The sequence below is a fragment of the Motacilla alba genome, chromosome 5 (assembly GCF_015832195.1).
Source record: "Motacilla alba alba isolate MOTALB_02 chromosome 5, Motacilla_alba_V1.0_pri, whole genome shotgun sequence".
NCBI lineage: Eukaryota > Metazoa > Chordata > Aves > Passeriformes > Motacillidae > Motacilla > Motacilla alba.
Window position 1 is genome coordinate 16,145,710 of NC_052020.1, and position 16,642 is coordinate 16,162,351.

Sequence of the window (16,642 nt, forward strand, 5' to 3'; positions counted from 1 at the left end):
TTGCAAATGCTTTTCTTACTGACCTCAAACTCCCAGAAGGGCCAGGCCACGGAATAATTGTTCTGCAGTATGCTTCCTAAAGTGCCTGATGTGATGCAAATAACTTATCAGTAACAATTAATAGCGTGAGAAGCATTATTTTAAATTTCATGAGCAAAAAAAGCCTTTGATCTTATTTTCTCTTGCTTCTGCAAATAATATCCAAATATGTAAGTCGCATCTACCTACAGAAGATTCTTGGTTTATAACTATGGTTGCTATGCTCAAATTTAGTAAGTTTTCACAGAATTCTGCAGAACAAGTAAATATAATTATAGCTAGGAAAAAGGACAACATCTATAAATGTATCAGGAGGCCTGGGGAAGGGTTTGTATGCATAAAACCTTGCTTGCTTTTAAACAATTATTTCCATTGATCCACTAAAATATATTGTTTCTCCCTGCCAACCTCTCCTCAAAGCATATATTCATGTATTTGAAAGCCAGAACAGCTTGTCAGGTCTGATCACCACTGCTGCACTTCCCAGAAAATGTTACCTGGTTATGCTTACAGTAAGACTATGCTGTTTTTGAGTTTCCAGTGGCTTACATAAAGAAGAAAACTTACAAAAATACATGTTCCCTGACTTTAGCTGAGCTGGTAACTTTGCCTTTGGCATTGCAGCTGCTGCATTTGATGGCTTTCTCTGGTTCTCTGTACAAACGATACCTGAAAATTCCTCACTGTTTTACAGTGAGTCTTGAGCACAGAACAAAAACTCATGGATTCAGGTAATGAATGATGGGCTTTCAACAGGGTAAAAATACACCTTTCTTACTTCTGACAGTCTGAAAGAAAACTTCAACACTTAAGTACCAGAAAAAAACTCAAAACAACAAACCAGCAGACAATCTTATTAAATTCCACCATTTCTAGACCAGTTTCACATCTGGAGGCCTTGAGTCACGATTTCAAAGTGCCCATCTGCTGCAATCTTCAGCATTTGACAGACCCTCCCCGCAGAACACCCCAGCACACTCCTTATAGATGAAGCAGGGCAGAGCAGGAGTTCTGAGGAGGGTGGCACTACATGGCAGAACATGGCAGCTGGCATTCTTCAGCTCTGTTTCTCAGAGAGAGATTTCTCCCTGAAAGCTTGCTTCCCTCACCGACAGAGCTCCGCAGCTCCTGCCCGCAGGAAGACACCAGAGATTTTGGCAGCAGCGCTGTGAAATCTTGCAGCGTTGTTTTGCGGGGAGCCTTTCCCCCACCCGGCACGGAGGGAAGAACACGAGGCAAAGGCAAAGCAAGCTGTTGTTCCTCGCCTCAGCCCTCCGAGCGCCACATGCCCGTGCCCACGCAGGCACACACAGACGCTCCCCAGCAGAGCCGGCCTTCCCGGCTCCGCTCAAACAAGCGCAGCCCCGGGCAAGGCAAGGAGAAAGGGCCCTCGTAATTGTCATTTATCAATATTCATAAAGAACCCGCCTCAACCCCTCTTCTACACGCTCAGGGGGGGAAAAAAAATAAAAATAGAAACACAAAATGAAACGCAACCAAAATAAAAATAAAGTGAAATAATCACCTCCCTGCTCATTACCGCAGGGGATTTCCTCTCAATGTCACCACTGCCCTGCGCAGTAATTGGCATTATCTGTTATCTCTGAAGCCATAATAAGGTTTGCCACGGGGCATTTTCTGTAATCATATTTTTATTTGTCAGCTCGCGAGCCGCAGACGGCGGAGCGGAGCCGGGCCAGGCCGCGGGCGCGCGGCGGGGCAGGGGCCGCGCGGCGCCAATGGCGGCTCGCGCCGGTGATGTCACGCCCAGCCAATGAGGCGGCCGCCAGCCCGCCCCGCCCGGCGCTGCAGCATTCCCCACAGACACGGGGAACGGGCTCTTCCCGGGGAAACCGAGCGCCCGGCCCCGGGGGCGCTCACCCGCGGATTGCCGCAGAGAACACAGCCGGGCACACAAGCATTAGAGAGGGGCTGAATGCCCCGCATTCAAAAGGGGCTGTTGGTTCGGGGCACCCAGCAGAGGTACCCGAAAGGCCCAGAATGTAGGAGAGCAGACACCCAGTACGAGGCGAATGGCAGCTTAGGCAAAACCCATCGGTTATGTCCAAAGAAAACTTCCCAAGCTGGGATGGCCTCCCGTGGCTGTCCGGGGAAGCTCAGGCCCTGTGCCATTCCCTGCTCGGCGCGGCTGCTCCAGGCACTGCAGCACGGCGCCCTGGGAGCGCAGGGAAGGGCTGGGAGGAGAAGCAGGAATGCTGCATCGCTGAGCCAAGCGCTTGCCAGCTCGGGGAAGGCAGCGAGGTAGCTCGCATCCCATGTGATGTCCCTGCGTGGTGCCACTCGTGCCCGCGGGTCCCTGGCGTGGCACGGTGCCGTGTCCACACAAAAGTCCTCAGAGGACCCGACAGTGCCTTACCCATAAGCGTTCCCCCATGGCCGACCTGCACCACACAACCCTGTAAGCGACTGCACCACAGAGTGAAGGACACCAAATACTCCCCCACTGCTTCCAGTAAATAAAGTAAGAAAAGGAGCCACATAACATTTTTAAAATAAAAAAAAACCACAGACACAAGCTCCACACCTATTCTGCTTCCTTTTCTCAGCTACTTGTTTGAAAATACCTCTCAGACAGAGTGATCTCTCCACACGGTAGCAGCAGAAGCTTTTTACTGATGGGAGGGGGACTGGGGACTCCTTTCTGACTCTTTGATTCGGGAATGATGGTGTATCAATGCAATTTGAGCAGTGAATGCTGAATGTGGTTACATGCTGCTGTTAAAGTAAGCCACAGGTATTTCCCAGTGTTTTGGGATGTACAGGAAGAAGATGGGACTATTATATGGGTCTGGGGACACCAGGCTATCAATCTACTCTGTCAGTAGGCTGGAGGCACCCACATTTAGTCATTAACCAAAGCAGAAGCCTTCATTTTTCAATGTGGTCATAACTGGATAACCTGGCTGATGAGATGATTTGTCATTTCACTGCCCCACGACAGGACAAGGTCAGGCTTCATTGCTTAGGAAAGCACATTAAGTTTCACACTCACATATATATTTATGCATGCTCTGATTTTCTGATAACTGTCCAGAATACAACACAGAATAGAACACGGACCACACAGGGTGACCTGGAGGCAGAGCTTATGATTTACTGCTAACTTAGCCAGCACTAGATGCTCGTCAGTGGGAGTTAGCAAGGAATGGGATTTACTGTCCAACGAGACTACTGCCCACAATCCAGTACATTTAAGAGAGGAAAATGGATTCCTCAAGATAGATATGCATCTCCCTAGAAAATATCACATAGTGCTAAACCTACAGAGGTGCTAGTCTGTCTGTCTGACAGCCTCACCATGATCCTCACTTGGTTTATTAAAGTCTCCCAGATCCAGAGGGATCCATAACAAGTCCAAAGGACTAGCATATATGTGCATATAGGCATGCTTTAGTAGGAACTTCTATCCCAATGGAGATTCTGATTCCTCTGGAATATTCATTTGGAAGTGTAAATAATTTCTTTTCAGCTGTACTTAAACATTTCTGAGTGTTGTTGGATTGGATCCCTTAAGTATTAAGCCAAGCAGGGAACAGAAACATGTATGTATGCAATCCACCAGTGGTTACACTGCCCAGTGTATGTAAAAAATAACAGGTCTACAACCTGCCAAGGATCATGCTGGTTCTAAGGAGGTTGTGATCACTCAGTGTAGTTGAATAGCAGAGAGGAAGAACTGTGGAATTCACAGAATAAAACTAGTCAGAGGTCACTGCTAACAGAGAAAAGTTAGATCCTCTAGTTAGGGCATGCAACCTGCTCTTGGCTTCTCTGGGAATTTCTATGACTATTGTAACCCTTCCTGTGTCAGGTAGGCATTGTCCTCAGGACCTTCTCACCCAGATCCATCACCTTTAAACTGCCTCTTCTGCTAAGAGTATGCTGTTATATTCTTCTTATACCGTCTACTCTTCTTAATATATCCTCAAGAAAGGCTCTTCTTTCCCTTTCCATTTATTAGAAATTTGTTCTCCTACAGATCACTGTTTCCTGCTGAAATGACTCAGAGATGTAGGGGGAGGGGGCTAGAAGGGAGAATTTAATATTTAAACATCCATTTTCATTGTGGCCATCTGGTTTGTGAGTTTTCAGCACAGAACTGGGGGTACAGAAAATCCCTGTATGGCTACTGAGAAGTAACCACACAGTGATTATGCAAATCCAGCTACTGCAGTATGTCTGCGTGGCCCTTGGCCTCCTGGAGTGGGGGATCTGTGGCTGGCTGTGGCTTTGGAGAAGCAGCCATGCAGACATAATGTAAATGTACCTCTCCCCCAGCCAGTCCAAATGCAAGGAGCTGCATTTGTGAGCAATGAGCAGGCAGTTATGGGTCAGTAGCTGTACAGAAACTCTTGTGCTCAGACTGATTGCAACAACTTGATTTCAGTATAATTTAAATTACCTCAACTTGCTGAAGATGAAAGAGAAACTGGTCCAATGTAAAACGGTGCCTGAAAGCACAGGTTAAACCACACTCCATGGTTAAATAATAGGATGGAGTCAGTAGGAAAATTCTTCCCTACTGGAAAGGAAATTAAAGGCAACAGTGACTCAAATGCCCAGAGGGGACTCAGTAAAGGTTGCCAAAAGCCAGCAGGTTTCCAAAAACTGAAGGGAACCATAAAATGACTTCGCTGTATTTGCAGTTGTCCCAGGTTTCTTTAGGGATTCATTTAGATACAGTGTATGGAGCTCTTAGTTATTTGTAAGTGCCACAAAAATTATGGAAATGAAATTCTTTTTCCTCGGTGGTTTTGGTTTTCCTGTTTAAAGCCTTCCCTGTGAATTAATTCTTCTCCAGTGAAAAATGACAATCTTTTCCATGAGAAGTCTGTCTGTGATTGGTACACTGTCTCACACATGGACAAGAATTAAAAAATACATCAGCACTTTACCCGATGCTTTTAGAGCTTTACAACATCAGTTACTTAAAAGTATCAAGGTAAGATCCCTTTATTGTAGCAGGGAACTCCCATTGGCAATGGCTGTACTCACCATATTGAATGACTATGGCAGAAGTCTAAAGCAGAGATGATTTGTCGGAAGAACTTCCTGGCTTCTTTTGGTGTCAATCTTCCCTTTTTTACGAGATAGTCGAAGAGCTCCCCACCTGACACATGTTCTAGCACCAAATACCTAGAAAAACACAAAGCCAGGATTTTTTAAGTGTGTGATCACACCAACCCCCTCACACTCACACAGTTATAGACAAACACTTCTGTTTATACGTAGTCAAGGGGAACACTTCCAGAAATAACAGTGGAAGAGAACTGGAATTTTAAAATCAGGAGTGATTAATATGTTTAACAGTGGTTCTGCAAACTTCAGACCTGCCGTTGTTGGATTCAGTGTCCAATGGCATAGCAAGACCTAATCAGGAAGCTAAAATTTACTCCAAAGACCAGGATGGGAAGCAGAGAATAACAAAGTATAAGCTTCCACAGCAGGTCTCAAAGCTACAGTGGAGTAAGACTCTGTACCAAGAAGCCTCAGGTCCTTTAACCAAGCTGACAATTCTTTTATAAAACAACTGTGGCAAAGCTGCAGTCAGACAGAACCAGACAGATGTCAACAAACCAGAATGAATTAAGAAAAGGTAAACAATGTACATTATTAAAACAAACAAACAAACAAACAAACAACTACATGTGTGTGCAGCCTATATAAAAGCTTAGCTTTTGCTGCTGAACATCAGTGATTGGCTGGAGCAGCTGCCTGGCCTTGCAACTCACAGGTGAAAAAACTCCTGACCTCATACAGCACTCCTGGCAGTCATAGAGCAAAGAGAGAAACCTTCTGGAAGGAAAGAACTTGCCATGGATGGACCATCTTGTTGTTTTAAGTAGGGCTAATGAAAGGCAGCCAAGCAAAGGAAAACTGTATAAATCTCTGGAAATGTTGCCTAATAGTGGGAGTGACAGTTTTCCCAGGGAAGTGGCAGGGACACCATCAATGGAATCCTTCAAAAACAAAAAAGTTTGAGTGTACTTCTCAATCCCTGCCTCCCAACAGCGCAGCTGACCATACTGAACTGTATGTGCAGCATGATCCCTCAACCCTCTGCTTTACAGCAGAATATTTTTACTACCAGAATGAATCCAACTCCTTAAATTTGAGTGGACAATGAAGAATAATTAATCCAGGATACTGTCTTTTCTGTACCTCAAGCAGCATAATCTCCAAGGAAATTTCTGAATTTGAAATGAAAAGTGGGGAAGATTAATATAAATTTGGGGTCTTAATTAGTCCTGTTTTCAATGTTTCCAAAAAGCTAGGATAATAGAAGGATTAAAAGCAGTTGTGAGGAAAGTAAAGCTTGCTCAATGATAATGGCATTAGCCTTGAAATTGCAAAGTGGGACTTGAGCTCCTAGTCCATCATCATCTCCTGTGTAACTTCCATGTTTCACTTGTTAAACTTCCTGTTTAACTCCCAGCTACCAGAAGGAGAAAGCACTTCCCCGCCTTACAGAGAGACAGACATTGGTATTGTCTTGGCAGCTAAATAAGTACTAAAAGGACACAAAAAATGGACAAAACCATAAAATTATAAACGTGAGGGAATCAAAATTATACTTTTGTACTTTTTGATCAAAGTCAAAACAGTTACAAGAAACACAGTAATACTGACTTTTTAAAATTAAAATCAAAAAAGAGAAAAATAGAGAAAAAAGAGAAAAATATTAACTTGAAACTCCCATTTGGAATATGTGGGTCATCTTCTTTCCAAACAGATGGGTAGTTGCCCAACTGTCTGCTGGGTACACCCTGGTAATTTGGAGATCACTGTTTATAGACACAACATTTTCTGAGCAAGTCATTCAAGTACAGAAGAAAGCTGATATGCAGCAGCTACGGGCACTGGGGTGTCCACACTATCAAGTCCCAATCCTTGGTTCCTAAGCCTTGGCTAACAGACGGTCTGGTAAGAAGGTCTGCTGTAGAATTCATTCTCCCTTTCATATTAGAGACAGAATCTGGCTAACTATCCAATATGGCAGACCCAATTCTGGCATGGAATCAATCCTGAAATTCTTCTTGACAGCTTGCTGTCTCACTGTGCCCAGAAGAAGCTGCCCCCAAAATTCATATTGCTAGCTGCTTTCTTTTTCTGGGAGGTATCTTACAAAGATGATTGCAGTTACAGATGAAGAACACCCTCTACACTGGCTTCAAACAAACAGTTTTTGAAAAATACAGACCCAGCATTTCTGTCACCCACAGCAGGAACTGTGAAGCAATTTATTTTCATCAACTTCATCTTATTAAAAACACTCAACAAAAATGCACTGACACGTTGTATGAAAAATAAAACAAATTGAAAGACAGGGAACATTTACAAGGTTATTCATTTTTTGCTTGCCACCTAGAAGCACTAGATATAATAATGGAAATGAACAGGGTAGAGCATTTGAAAAAGATTTGTGCCTATGACAAGTCAAGGGACATGGAGAAGCATGAGAGACGACGTATTCTGATCTGACAAAGCCCCCAACGTGACATGAGTGAGAAGGATGACAAACACGTTCCCCAGTGGTTGAGAGCAAGAAAGAAATGCTGCAGGGATCATTCCACAAGCACTATGTGGCTAAGCTGCAGCTAGGATTTGTGAGCTCAGGTTATCTGCCAGCCCTGTTCCCTCCAGTACCTGTGGGGTTTTTTTAGGAGAGCCCCCAACTAGGAGGTTTTCTGTTAAACAAGGGCATAATTCAGCATCTGCCCCTATCTCTGTGCAAGACAACATTCTGTTGGCACATGACATGGCATAGTAGTAGTGCACTTGTCCTTTCCAAACAGGCTGACAAGAGGGGTTTCAACATTTCCAAGTGTTGCACTGGTTCTAAGCACCACTGGACAGCTACACAAACCCCACTAAGTGCTGCATATCTGTATCTGCCCATCTGTGTGTGTGAGGGTGCCTATGACTCCACAGAAGAAGAGAACAAACACTCTGAAAAGCCAAATAGAAAAAGCAAAGGAAAGAAAGAACATTATTCCCTGGGCTTGAAAATAAGGCATACAGACACTACATTTTTCCTGAATCCATGGCACAGAAAAGAATCCAAACCTTCTGTGTTCACATCAGCATCTAAAATCCTTTACTTTGGCAAAGTGCTACAGGATTGGAGGTATGCTAATGCCAGCTCTTGGAGGATCTGGGAGAAGGTAAATAACACATAGCCTGTAGGGGAGAAAAACACTAAGAAGCACTTTCATGTGTCTCCCTTCCCTTTTATCTTTCCCAGATATGACAGGTTTTCACTTCATTATAGTACTACTTTTCCAATTTATTCTAAGCAAACAAGCAAGTTCTGAAAATCCCAGAACAGTAACCAGAACTTCTCTCCTATTACATTTAGAGATGAAAAGGAACTTATTGGTGAATGAAGCTTTGGGGTTTTTTTATCCTGTCTATGTAAGATTGACAGCATCAATCTTTCTTCCCATAGTAAAAACCTAAGAAAACCTGTTCTGGAATAGCCATTGCAAGAAGGTTCAGGGAAAGGAGAGACCCAGTGGCTGGCAGGCAGTGTGCACACTACGTACTGTGATGATACAGACAGGAGCTATGTTAGGACAAAAGACTCTGCAAGAGCACCTAGCTCTCACATGTGAGTGCTCTGGACACACCCCAACTATTCCAATCCCTGCATTTCACAGGAGAGAAGCAAGTTTTGACAAGCATTAACCTCCTGTTCTTTACTGATAGGGAACTGTGAAGCCAAGTGACTTGTCCAGGGTTACAGTCACCCAGTATCAGAGCTGGGATGAACACCTGTGGTCCCTCGTACCTTCTACTCCATGCTGTCCCCACCACCAATTTCACCTTTGCCTGCTAGGACACTGAAAAAGCCAGAAAACAGCAGAGCTCTGCAACTCAATATGAAGGCAAGTGTATGTTAAAAATAAAATCTCAATTACTTTTTCCTCACTGGATATATTCTCTAGGAGATTGCAAATGTTCTCACAGGCTGCAGCTCACTTTCATACACAACAAGGTCCACATCTTGGATTATTTTCTCATGTCCCTGCTACAAGCCGAGACATGAAACTAAAAAGCACTAGTTGAGTTTCAGTGCTTGAAGGAGACAAGACTTTGCTCTTTATAAGCAAAGATAAATACGAGAATAATTGTGTTGATTGGAGAGGAGCAGAGAGATTGCATCCAGCAGCATTCTATCTATTCCCTTTGCCATTTTTCCATCTGCATCCCATCATCACCACCTTCTCAATAAAAGATTCTGAGTTCCTAACCTCAAATGACCCATTACATATCATCAGAGATGCAAGCTTAGAATAATCCTAGGCTTTTTTCTTTCTTTCTGGTTCATTTTATTTATTCTTTCAGGAATCAAAATAGTACATAATCAGTTTTCATCAGCTCCTATCTGAAGGCTGGTTTTTGCTGTGATTCTTGACAGCAACTTGGACTTTCCATTCCCAACAGTTGCTTTGTGTGTGGGGGATTGTAAACTGGTATTGTCCCATTCTTGTCCAGTGCCAGCACAGCGAGGTCTTCTCCATGATTAGGTAGATTACTGTTGCACTACACTCCTATCACTTAAAACAGCAAAGAAAGACACTTCTCATGATTATTTCTCCTTTCCATCTGGTGGACTATGCCACACCTTCTTAAGAGGTGCCTTTGCCCATGTCCTAGGGAGCTTTGAGGAATAACTCAGAGAACCCTCACTGAGGCAAGGCAGCTACATGCTACCTCCAAATCAGGACTGTAAGTAAAGAAACAGGCTGGCTCTGAGCAATGCCAGGAAAAATGCTGTGAAAGAAAGACTAACTGGCAGAGAACACCAGGAGCATGCACTACCAGATACTTCTGGCAAAATAACAACAAAAAAACCCAAATGCAAACAAACACATCAGTTATGATCTGTAAAGAACGAAGAGCTGTTTTTTAGCCAGTAGCAAAAATGGTGTGAAATGCTAAAATTCTTGCCAGATGGGATTGCCTGCAGCAGCCCATTAGTGGGTGTGCAGCTCTTGTTTTCTCAGGACATTTTACAAGATACTAACAACTACACACTAATTATGTATTTATTATTATAGAAGTGTTAAATTGAGAGATCTCTAGATGAAACCTCATACTGAAATGCAAAGTATTTCAGGTAGGTATTATAACTGCAAAAAAATTAGGATTACCAAGAAACACTCTCTAGTGCTCTAGGATGGAAGTCAATTCACACAGCTTGTTTTAGTCAGGCAATAGAAGGTTTGTCCATCAGTGCTTGCAATTAGCTGTCTGTGAGCAAAGCAGTTGATAATTTATTTTTATTAAGTGATACGACATTTGCACATATAAAGCACAACTTTCCTTATCCTAAACAAGTAGCTTTTCAAGTTACTTTTCTATGTAAGCCTGAATGTACTGGGTACCATCACACATCACTGGGCAATGTCCTAGAGCTTTTACTATGCCAGAATTTGACTAGATATCCATGTGGCACTTGTTAGTTTTTAAGATGCACTGCTTCAGCCATGCACTCCAGCAAGATGCAAAACCCAGCTGCAGTTACTCAGAAAGAGATACACTCAAAGACATAAAACATCAGGTGGGAATCTCCATCATAAAGACAGGTAAGTCTTTAGTTCTCTTCTGTCCTGATGTTTACTGTGCCAACAGCTATAGAACTCTCTTAAGTTTTGCCACAGAATGAAACACAAACTGAAATGGTTGCATCACAAATGGTAGGGTTGGCACTGCCACAACCTTGATGAACCATGGGCCATCCCACAGTAGACCTGGCAGATGATTCACAAGAAACTGGCTACTCCTTGTGATTAATTAATTTGAGAGCTAGAAAGCTCACTACCTTTCAAAGGGACCTGTCTTAGGGAACAACAGACCAACAAAGAAAAGCCTCTAGAAGAAAAAAGAACTGGTGATCTCCCTTCCAGGCTACCACCCTACTTGCAAGTTGTCCTTCCCCACATACATATGGTTGAACATATATGTGGCAGGGAAGAGGTTAAAAGTTGCCCACGCTGACATGCTCTGTAGTTCTCTGACAGCTTTTTCTCTGCACTGTTTTCTATTGATTAAATAATCTCTATCAGATATGAAGCCTCTTGTTATTGGCACAGCCTATAAATTATTCAGAAGTTATATAAATTCTTATGGTGGGCATGAATTTTTAAACCCTTATTTGGCACTGGGCCAGGAGCTCTGTATTTTTTTCTTCCCCCCTTGCCCGCAAGAAAATGTGCATGTGTTAGAGTTCTGTTTTCAAAAAGACAATTTTAACTCGACTTTGCATGTTTGAATGGATATTGTATTTGATTGCTGGTTACATTTGGGCATGAACATGTTGGGGCTTTTGGGGAAAAAAGATAGTAAGAGATTATGCTGTTGTGCTGTCTACTTTTGATTAATTTGGGATGAAAGGTGTTTTGAGCAGTACCCTCATGGTGTGTAGTCGTAGCTGCCAAGGCACTGCAGCATCCATCCTGTATGGGCACATGATATGGAATGGATTTAGCCAGAGGGATGCTCAGCACAGGATGGGCAGAGCTGAGACAACGCCCATCAGGTCACTTTTGCAATTCTGTTAGTGACTCTGTACTTGGGGGCTTTCTTCTTCAGAGCTAAGTAGTCTTTGCTGTAACAACCAGGGCCCACACACACACAACACTGCCTACCAAAGTCTAAAAGAGAAGTCAGGCATGAGAATGTACTGTGGCTCTGAAGCAACATCTCACAGAATTGCTCATGTCACAGAATTGCTCTACTATGGGCCTGCTTTTCCCCAAGCCCAGCATCATGGCCTGGATGGTATCCAAGCACACATGTCAGGCAGTGAGCAGAGGATACAGTCAGGCTTTTGGGCAGAGCTTATTAAGACTTTGTTGCACAGGGTGTAGCATTAATTCTCACCAGCAGCTCTGCAGGCCCTGCTGTGTGCCAGGCTGGTGTACCTCTTGTGAGTGGTGACACCCTCCACTCCTACCTCTGACTGGTTTTCTTCTGGCTACACATGCTTGTCATTCCAGACAGTCCTAAAACAAGTCAACAGCAGAAGAAAAGGGAGTCAAAGTAGCTGGTTACAAATATTTTCCTGAGTCTAATCAAGGCTCAGGTAGAATGCTGTTCTGCCTTCCAGTCCTGTTTTATTTTCTTTCCTCGTATCACAGCACTTGACATCCCACAGCCTCAGGTCCAAGGTGCACACCTACCACAAAATTAATTTTCAATGCTGAGCCTTTAGAGCCACTCTGACTTTCTGAACTCTCCCTCTACTTTAGACAGGCTTCCCTGCAGATGGATTGAATGGCAAAGTCTTGGCCTACCACTAACAAGAACACACAGAACCATTTTTTCCTCTTTCCTGCATCTTCTGGCATCTCACAAGTAGTTTTTAGCAAAAATAAACAGAAGTACAGGAAAACCCTGCAGGAGAGGACAGGCAGCACAAAGGCCTCTGCAGACACCACCAGAGCTGTAAATCCTTGACCGCTGCTGCCACCTGATTTTGTATGAGCCAGAAACGTGAGTTGTGCGCAGCTAGGAGGACATTTTAATTTTCTTATCTGGCTCATTGTGATGCACCTTCGTCTCTGAAATCAGGAGGTGGTGTGTTGTGTACATTGAAATGAGATTTGGGCACTTGCCCAGTGATAGCATTGTACTGATGAAAGATGAGAAAGGCACTTATATTTGAAAAAGGTGCTGAGGAATGCATGGCACACTTCAGAGAACAATTGTCTGGTGTCCGCTCCTCCAAAAACAGATTCTTGCTTAAAATGCTAATCAAACTGGATGACAGAGATGTAAAATAAATGCTGGCACAAAATTTGAAATTTGAAATCTTAAATGTGAAGAAAATCATTCAACATAAATCCATACACATATACACAAATATCTGTATGCATCTTGACATAGAAATTTACAGATATATATACACAGACGTCAATGGAAAGAGAATCAAGAAATACCAGTATTACCATCTGAAAGAAAAGTGCATAGAGTGGTTGTAGTATGTATTTTCTTTTCTATTTTGTTTCCACTCCCCACCAAGCCCCTGACAGCTGAAACGAAATAGTTAATCAGATGAGATCAAAACAGATAATGCCACCCCTGTTGGGAGTTCTGCAACATAACTGTATCAGTCGGCTCAATCCCCTCTGGAGAGGGAAGTTCCATCTCCTGTGGACTGTCTGATGGCCCTTAGCTTGCCATGCTAACAGCTCCTCCAGTAGGGGACAACTGCTTTTCCATGATCCAAAGAAAAGCTGAATGTACTGCATAAAACACAGTAAATAAAACTCTGTGTAGGGTCAGCTCAGGAAAGACCTTTTCTATACAGGACAGAGAGAAAAGAGGATCATCCCCCAGGTTCACACAGCTCATCTACAATGCAGAAATCACCGAAGGAGTGTGTCCTTCCAGTGTGTATTACAGAACACACCAACATTTTGTTATTATCTGTTACTGCCTTGCTCCTTCTCTTAGTACATCTCCCATCTTGGAAGTGTTCAACATCAGCTTGGGTGAGGCTCTGAGCAGCCTGGTCTAATCAAAGGGTTCCCTGCCCATGGCAGGGGAGGGGTGGAACTGGATGATGTTTAAGGTCCCTTCCAACCCAATCCATTCTGTGATGATTCTATGATTTGTATTTCCCTAAAATTCCTGACTGTCTGCACTTCCTTTGTCAAACTGACTGGTGCACAACTTTTGGTAGCCCACTGATCATTCCCCATACCAGGCTACTTTGATTCATTTTGATCTTTAAAAAAGGGAGGATGAACCCCCATCCTGGCTGTTCTGTCTGACATTATGTGATGGAGAGATGGAGGCATTGATTGTCTATACCTATTTCTAAATTATCTATTACTGTGGACTCCCAATCTTGCTTGAAGGCCATCAGTAGGATAATACAACAAATATGAAATAATTCAACTGTCAGTAATATTGCTTGTTTAGCCAACACAATATATATCTCAGTCTGTATGTCACTTACAGAGAGCCACAGTGCCCTCTGTTTTCCCCTTCCCACACCTAGATGTGTAGTCCACAGTCTTACTAAATAGGGCAACTCAAAATGATGGATAAAAAGAATGGAATAATAGATTTCATAGCTATCCCCACCTCTCCAACTATCTTGGCAAAAAGAACCCTACCAAAATAAATAGAAAAAGACAGCTTGGCTAACACACATATGCTAACAGATTTTTATTATTATTTTTAAAAACTCATTCTCAGTGTTAAATAAACGGTGGAAAAAGGATTTGATTCATGGTTGCATTAGGAATCTACTCAACCAAAGCCCCTTGTCACAAATTAAATCATAAACTAAAAGTCAAACATGATTTGTGAAATTAACAGTTATCGAGGAAATGCTCCCCAGTGCTGCATTGTGATTAGTCTCTGGCTTCTGAAATATCACCCATAATTCATGAGCTTCTCTGAAACCATGCCACTACTGCTAGTGCTGGGATGGCATGCATGATGGAAAGGTGCCGCCACAACCCCAGAGCAATCCCTTTCCTGATGCTGGTGAGAACAAGAGGTCACTGTGTCTTATTATTTGGGAAGGTACATGCATACACACTTCTCAGCCCCCACGCACTTGTAACACCTCACCCCTCCGCAGGCACTCTCTTCCACCTCTCAGATTTATCAAAGGCCACAGCTGTTTCTAATTTTGAACACGGAGGCTTGGCAGAAGTTCTGCTTTGTGCCCTTTCTTTAAAATAGCGACTAATAAAAAATGAAACTTAATTAACAGTCATTTGTTCTTTCAGACTCAGTGTCTTTCAGCAGAGGGATTTGGTGCCTTTGCAGGGGGATGCAGACAGTGTAATCTTACAGGCAGAGGAGCTACAGCACAAAGCAGACTTAGTGATTGTTCAAGGCTAAATGGTCATTGGCAAAGCACGCTTTGGAGCCCAACATTTTTTAGAAGTCAGGATATCCAGACATAGCTTAAAGATATGGGATACTTTCCTTTTCAAGGTGATTTTCATCACGAAGATGTTTTCCTGCCAATAAATGCAGTTTTGGGTTTTTTTTTAAATAATAGTGTAACACCCACTGCTAATAGTGTAATTCCCACTGCTCTGAGCATCAGATATATTTCATAAAGAGCAAAATAGTCCCCAAGTCATATAGGGTAAAGAAGGAAATCTCAGCTTCTGGCTTCACAGCCATTCAGAAGAAGAAGAAAGCTTCAGCACCTCTGCAGCTGATCCCATCGTGGCCTTTCTTTTGCATTTATTCATACATTGTCACCACTGCCAGCATCAGTTGTTTGCTCTGCTCATGCAGGAGTATGTACTTGTGTGTGTGTGTGTACCTAGGGTTACACAACACAGAAACCAACATCATGAAGAACATTCCCTCACTTTTAATCAAAAAAGGGGTCTCATCCCCCCCTTTAACCTGAATACTGAGAAAATATTCTCTGCCTCTCTTTTCAGGATTAAAGGAGAACATACTTCCTGTAAAGCCTGATTTCCCTTTGCTGCCTGTCTGCACACAGAGCAGATCTGGGCCTCTGTCTCATCTGTGGCAAACAGGGCTTCATGGAGCCAAGACCATTTGTGCCACTGAGGACAGAGCATTCAGCATGCAGCTCTGAAAACATCTGAGCCAGCCTCCACCCAGTGCCTGCATGAGCTCTTTCTGGCAACTGCATTCCACCACGGATGGCAGGCTCTGCCCCAAAGGAGGAGGGGGAAGCCAAAGGAAATTACTGCCTGCTCTACTAAGCTAACCCTTAGGCAGAGAGGCCTCGCTTCTCAGAATAGGAATTCATTGCTCCAGTATCAAGACTGGATGAATAGTCCATGAGGGACTGTTACCTCCATTCAACACACTTTCTTTGGATAAACAATCATTTCCTTCTTGTGTTGAGACACTAAAAAGAGGTCACCAGTGGATAGTGGCTTTTAAAAACTGTTTAATCTTTTTTAACCCCTCTCTTCTACCTGTAGTAATCTGTTAAAAAGCTGGAAATAGCAGATTCCCTACTGGGTCACCCTTTTCTATTTGGAGAACATTGATTTTTGTCCTGTTGTGCAATGATTAATATGGCCTGTTTGTTTGAAAACAGATACAACATATTTAGTGCCCTAAATCAAGTTAAAGTGATTGTCTGTGGACAACATCCCTGTCTGGCACTGGTAATGATCTGGAGAAAGAAAACATCTTATAAAAAAAAGTTTTGCTACATAACTGTCACTGCAGAACCATCAGGGGATTACAGTGGCCCTTAAAACAAAAATCTGTTGCTAATGGGACCAATTTAAAACACCTTTAGTGAGAGTTGAGGGTTTCAATGAAAACTGTTAGACAAAGGAAGTTATCCAAATTATCCACTCTAAGTCTGTTGCAGCATTGCTCCAATATGGTTCCAGATCTTACAGGTACCAGCCTTCCTTCTCTCCTGCTGTTTTAGAGAAAACATTGGTTTGTCCTCTTTCTTCTATTTTAAGTAGGAAAAGAAACAGCACATAAGTTTCTTATAAGTAAAGGCTCACTCCAGGAAAGATACTGAGGTGCTGGACAATGTCCAGGGAAGGACAATGAAGAGTCTAGGGCACAAGTCCTGTGAGGAGTGGCTGAAGGA

The 16,642-nt window shown here is 43.1% G+C and overlaps 1 protein-coding gene across 11 annotated transcripts in view; it reads right to left on the bottom strand.

Moving 5' to 3' along the window:
• Positions 1-16,642, bottom strand: part of BRSK2 (BR serine/threonine kinase 2) — a 305,276-nt gene that overhangs the window by 87,978 nt on the left and 200,656 nt on the right. For all 11 annotated transcript variants that reach the window (XM_038138588.1, XM_038138584.1, XM_038138589.1 and 8 more), the window contains exon 4: positions 5,056-5,196. In XM_038138588.1, the coding sequence (XP_037994516.1) occupies positions 5,056-5,196 (141 nt within the window). The remainder of the gene's footprint in view (positions 1-5,055; positions 5,197-16,642) is intronic.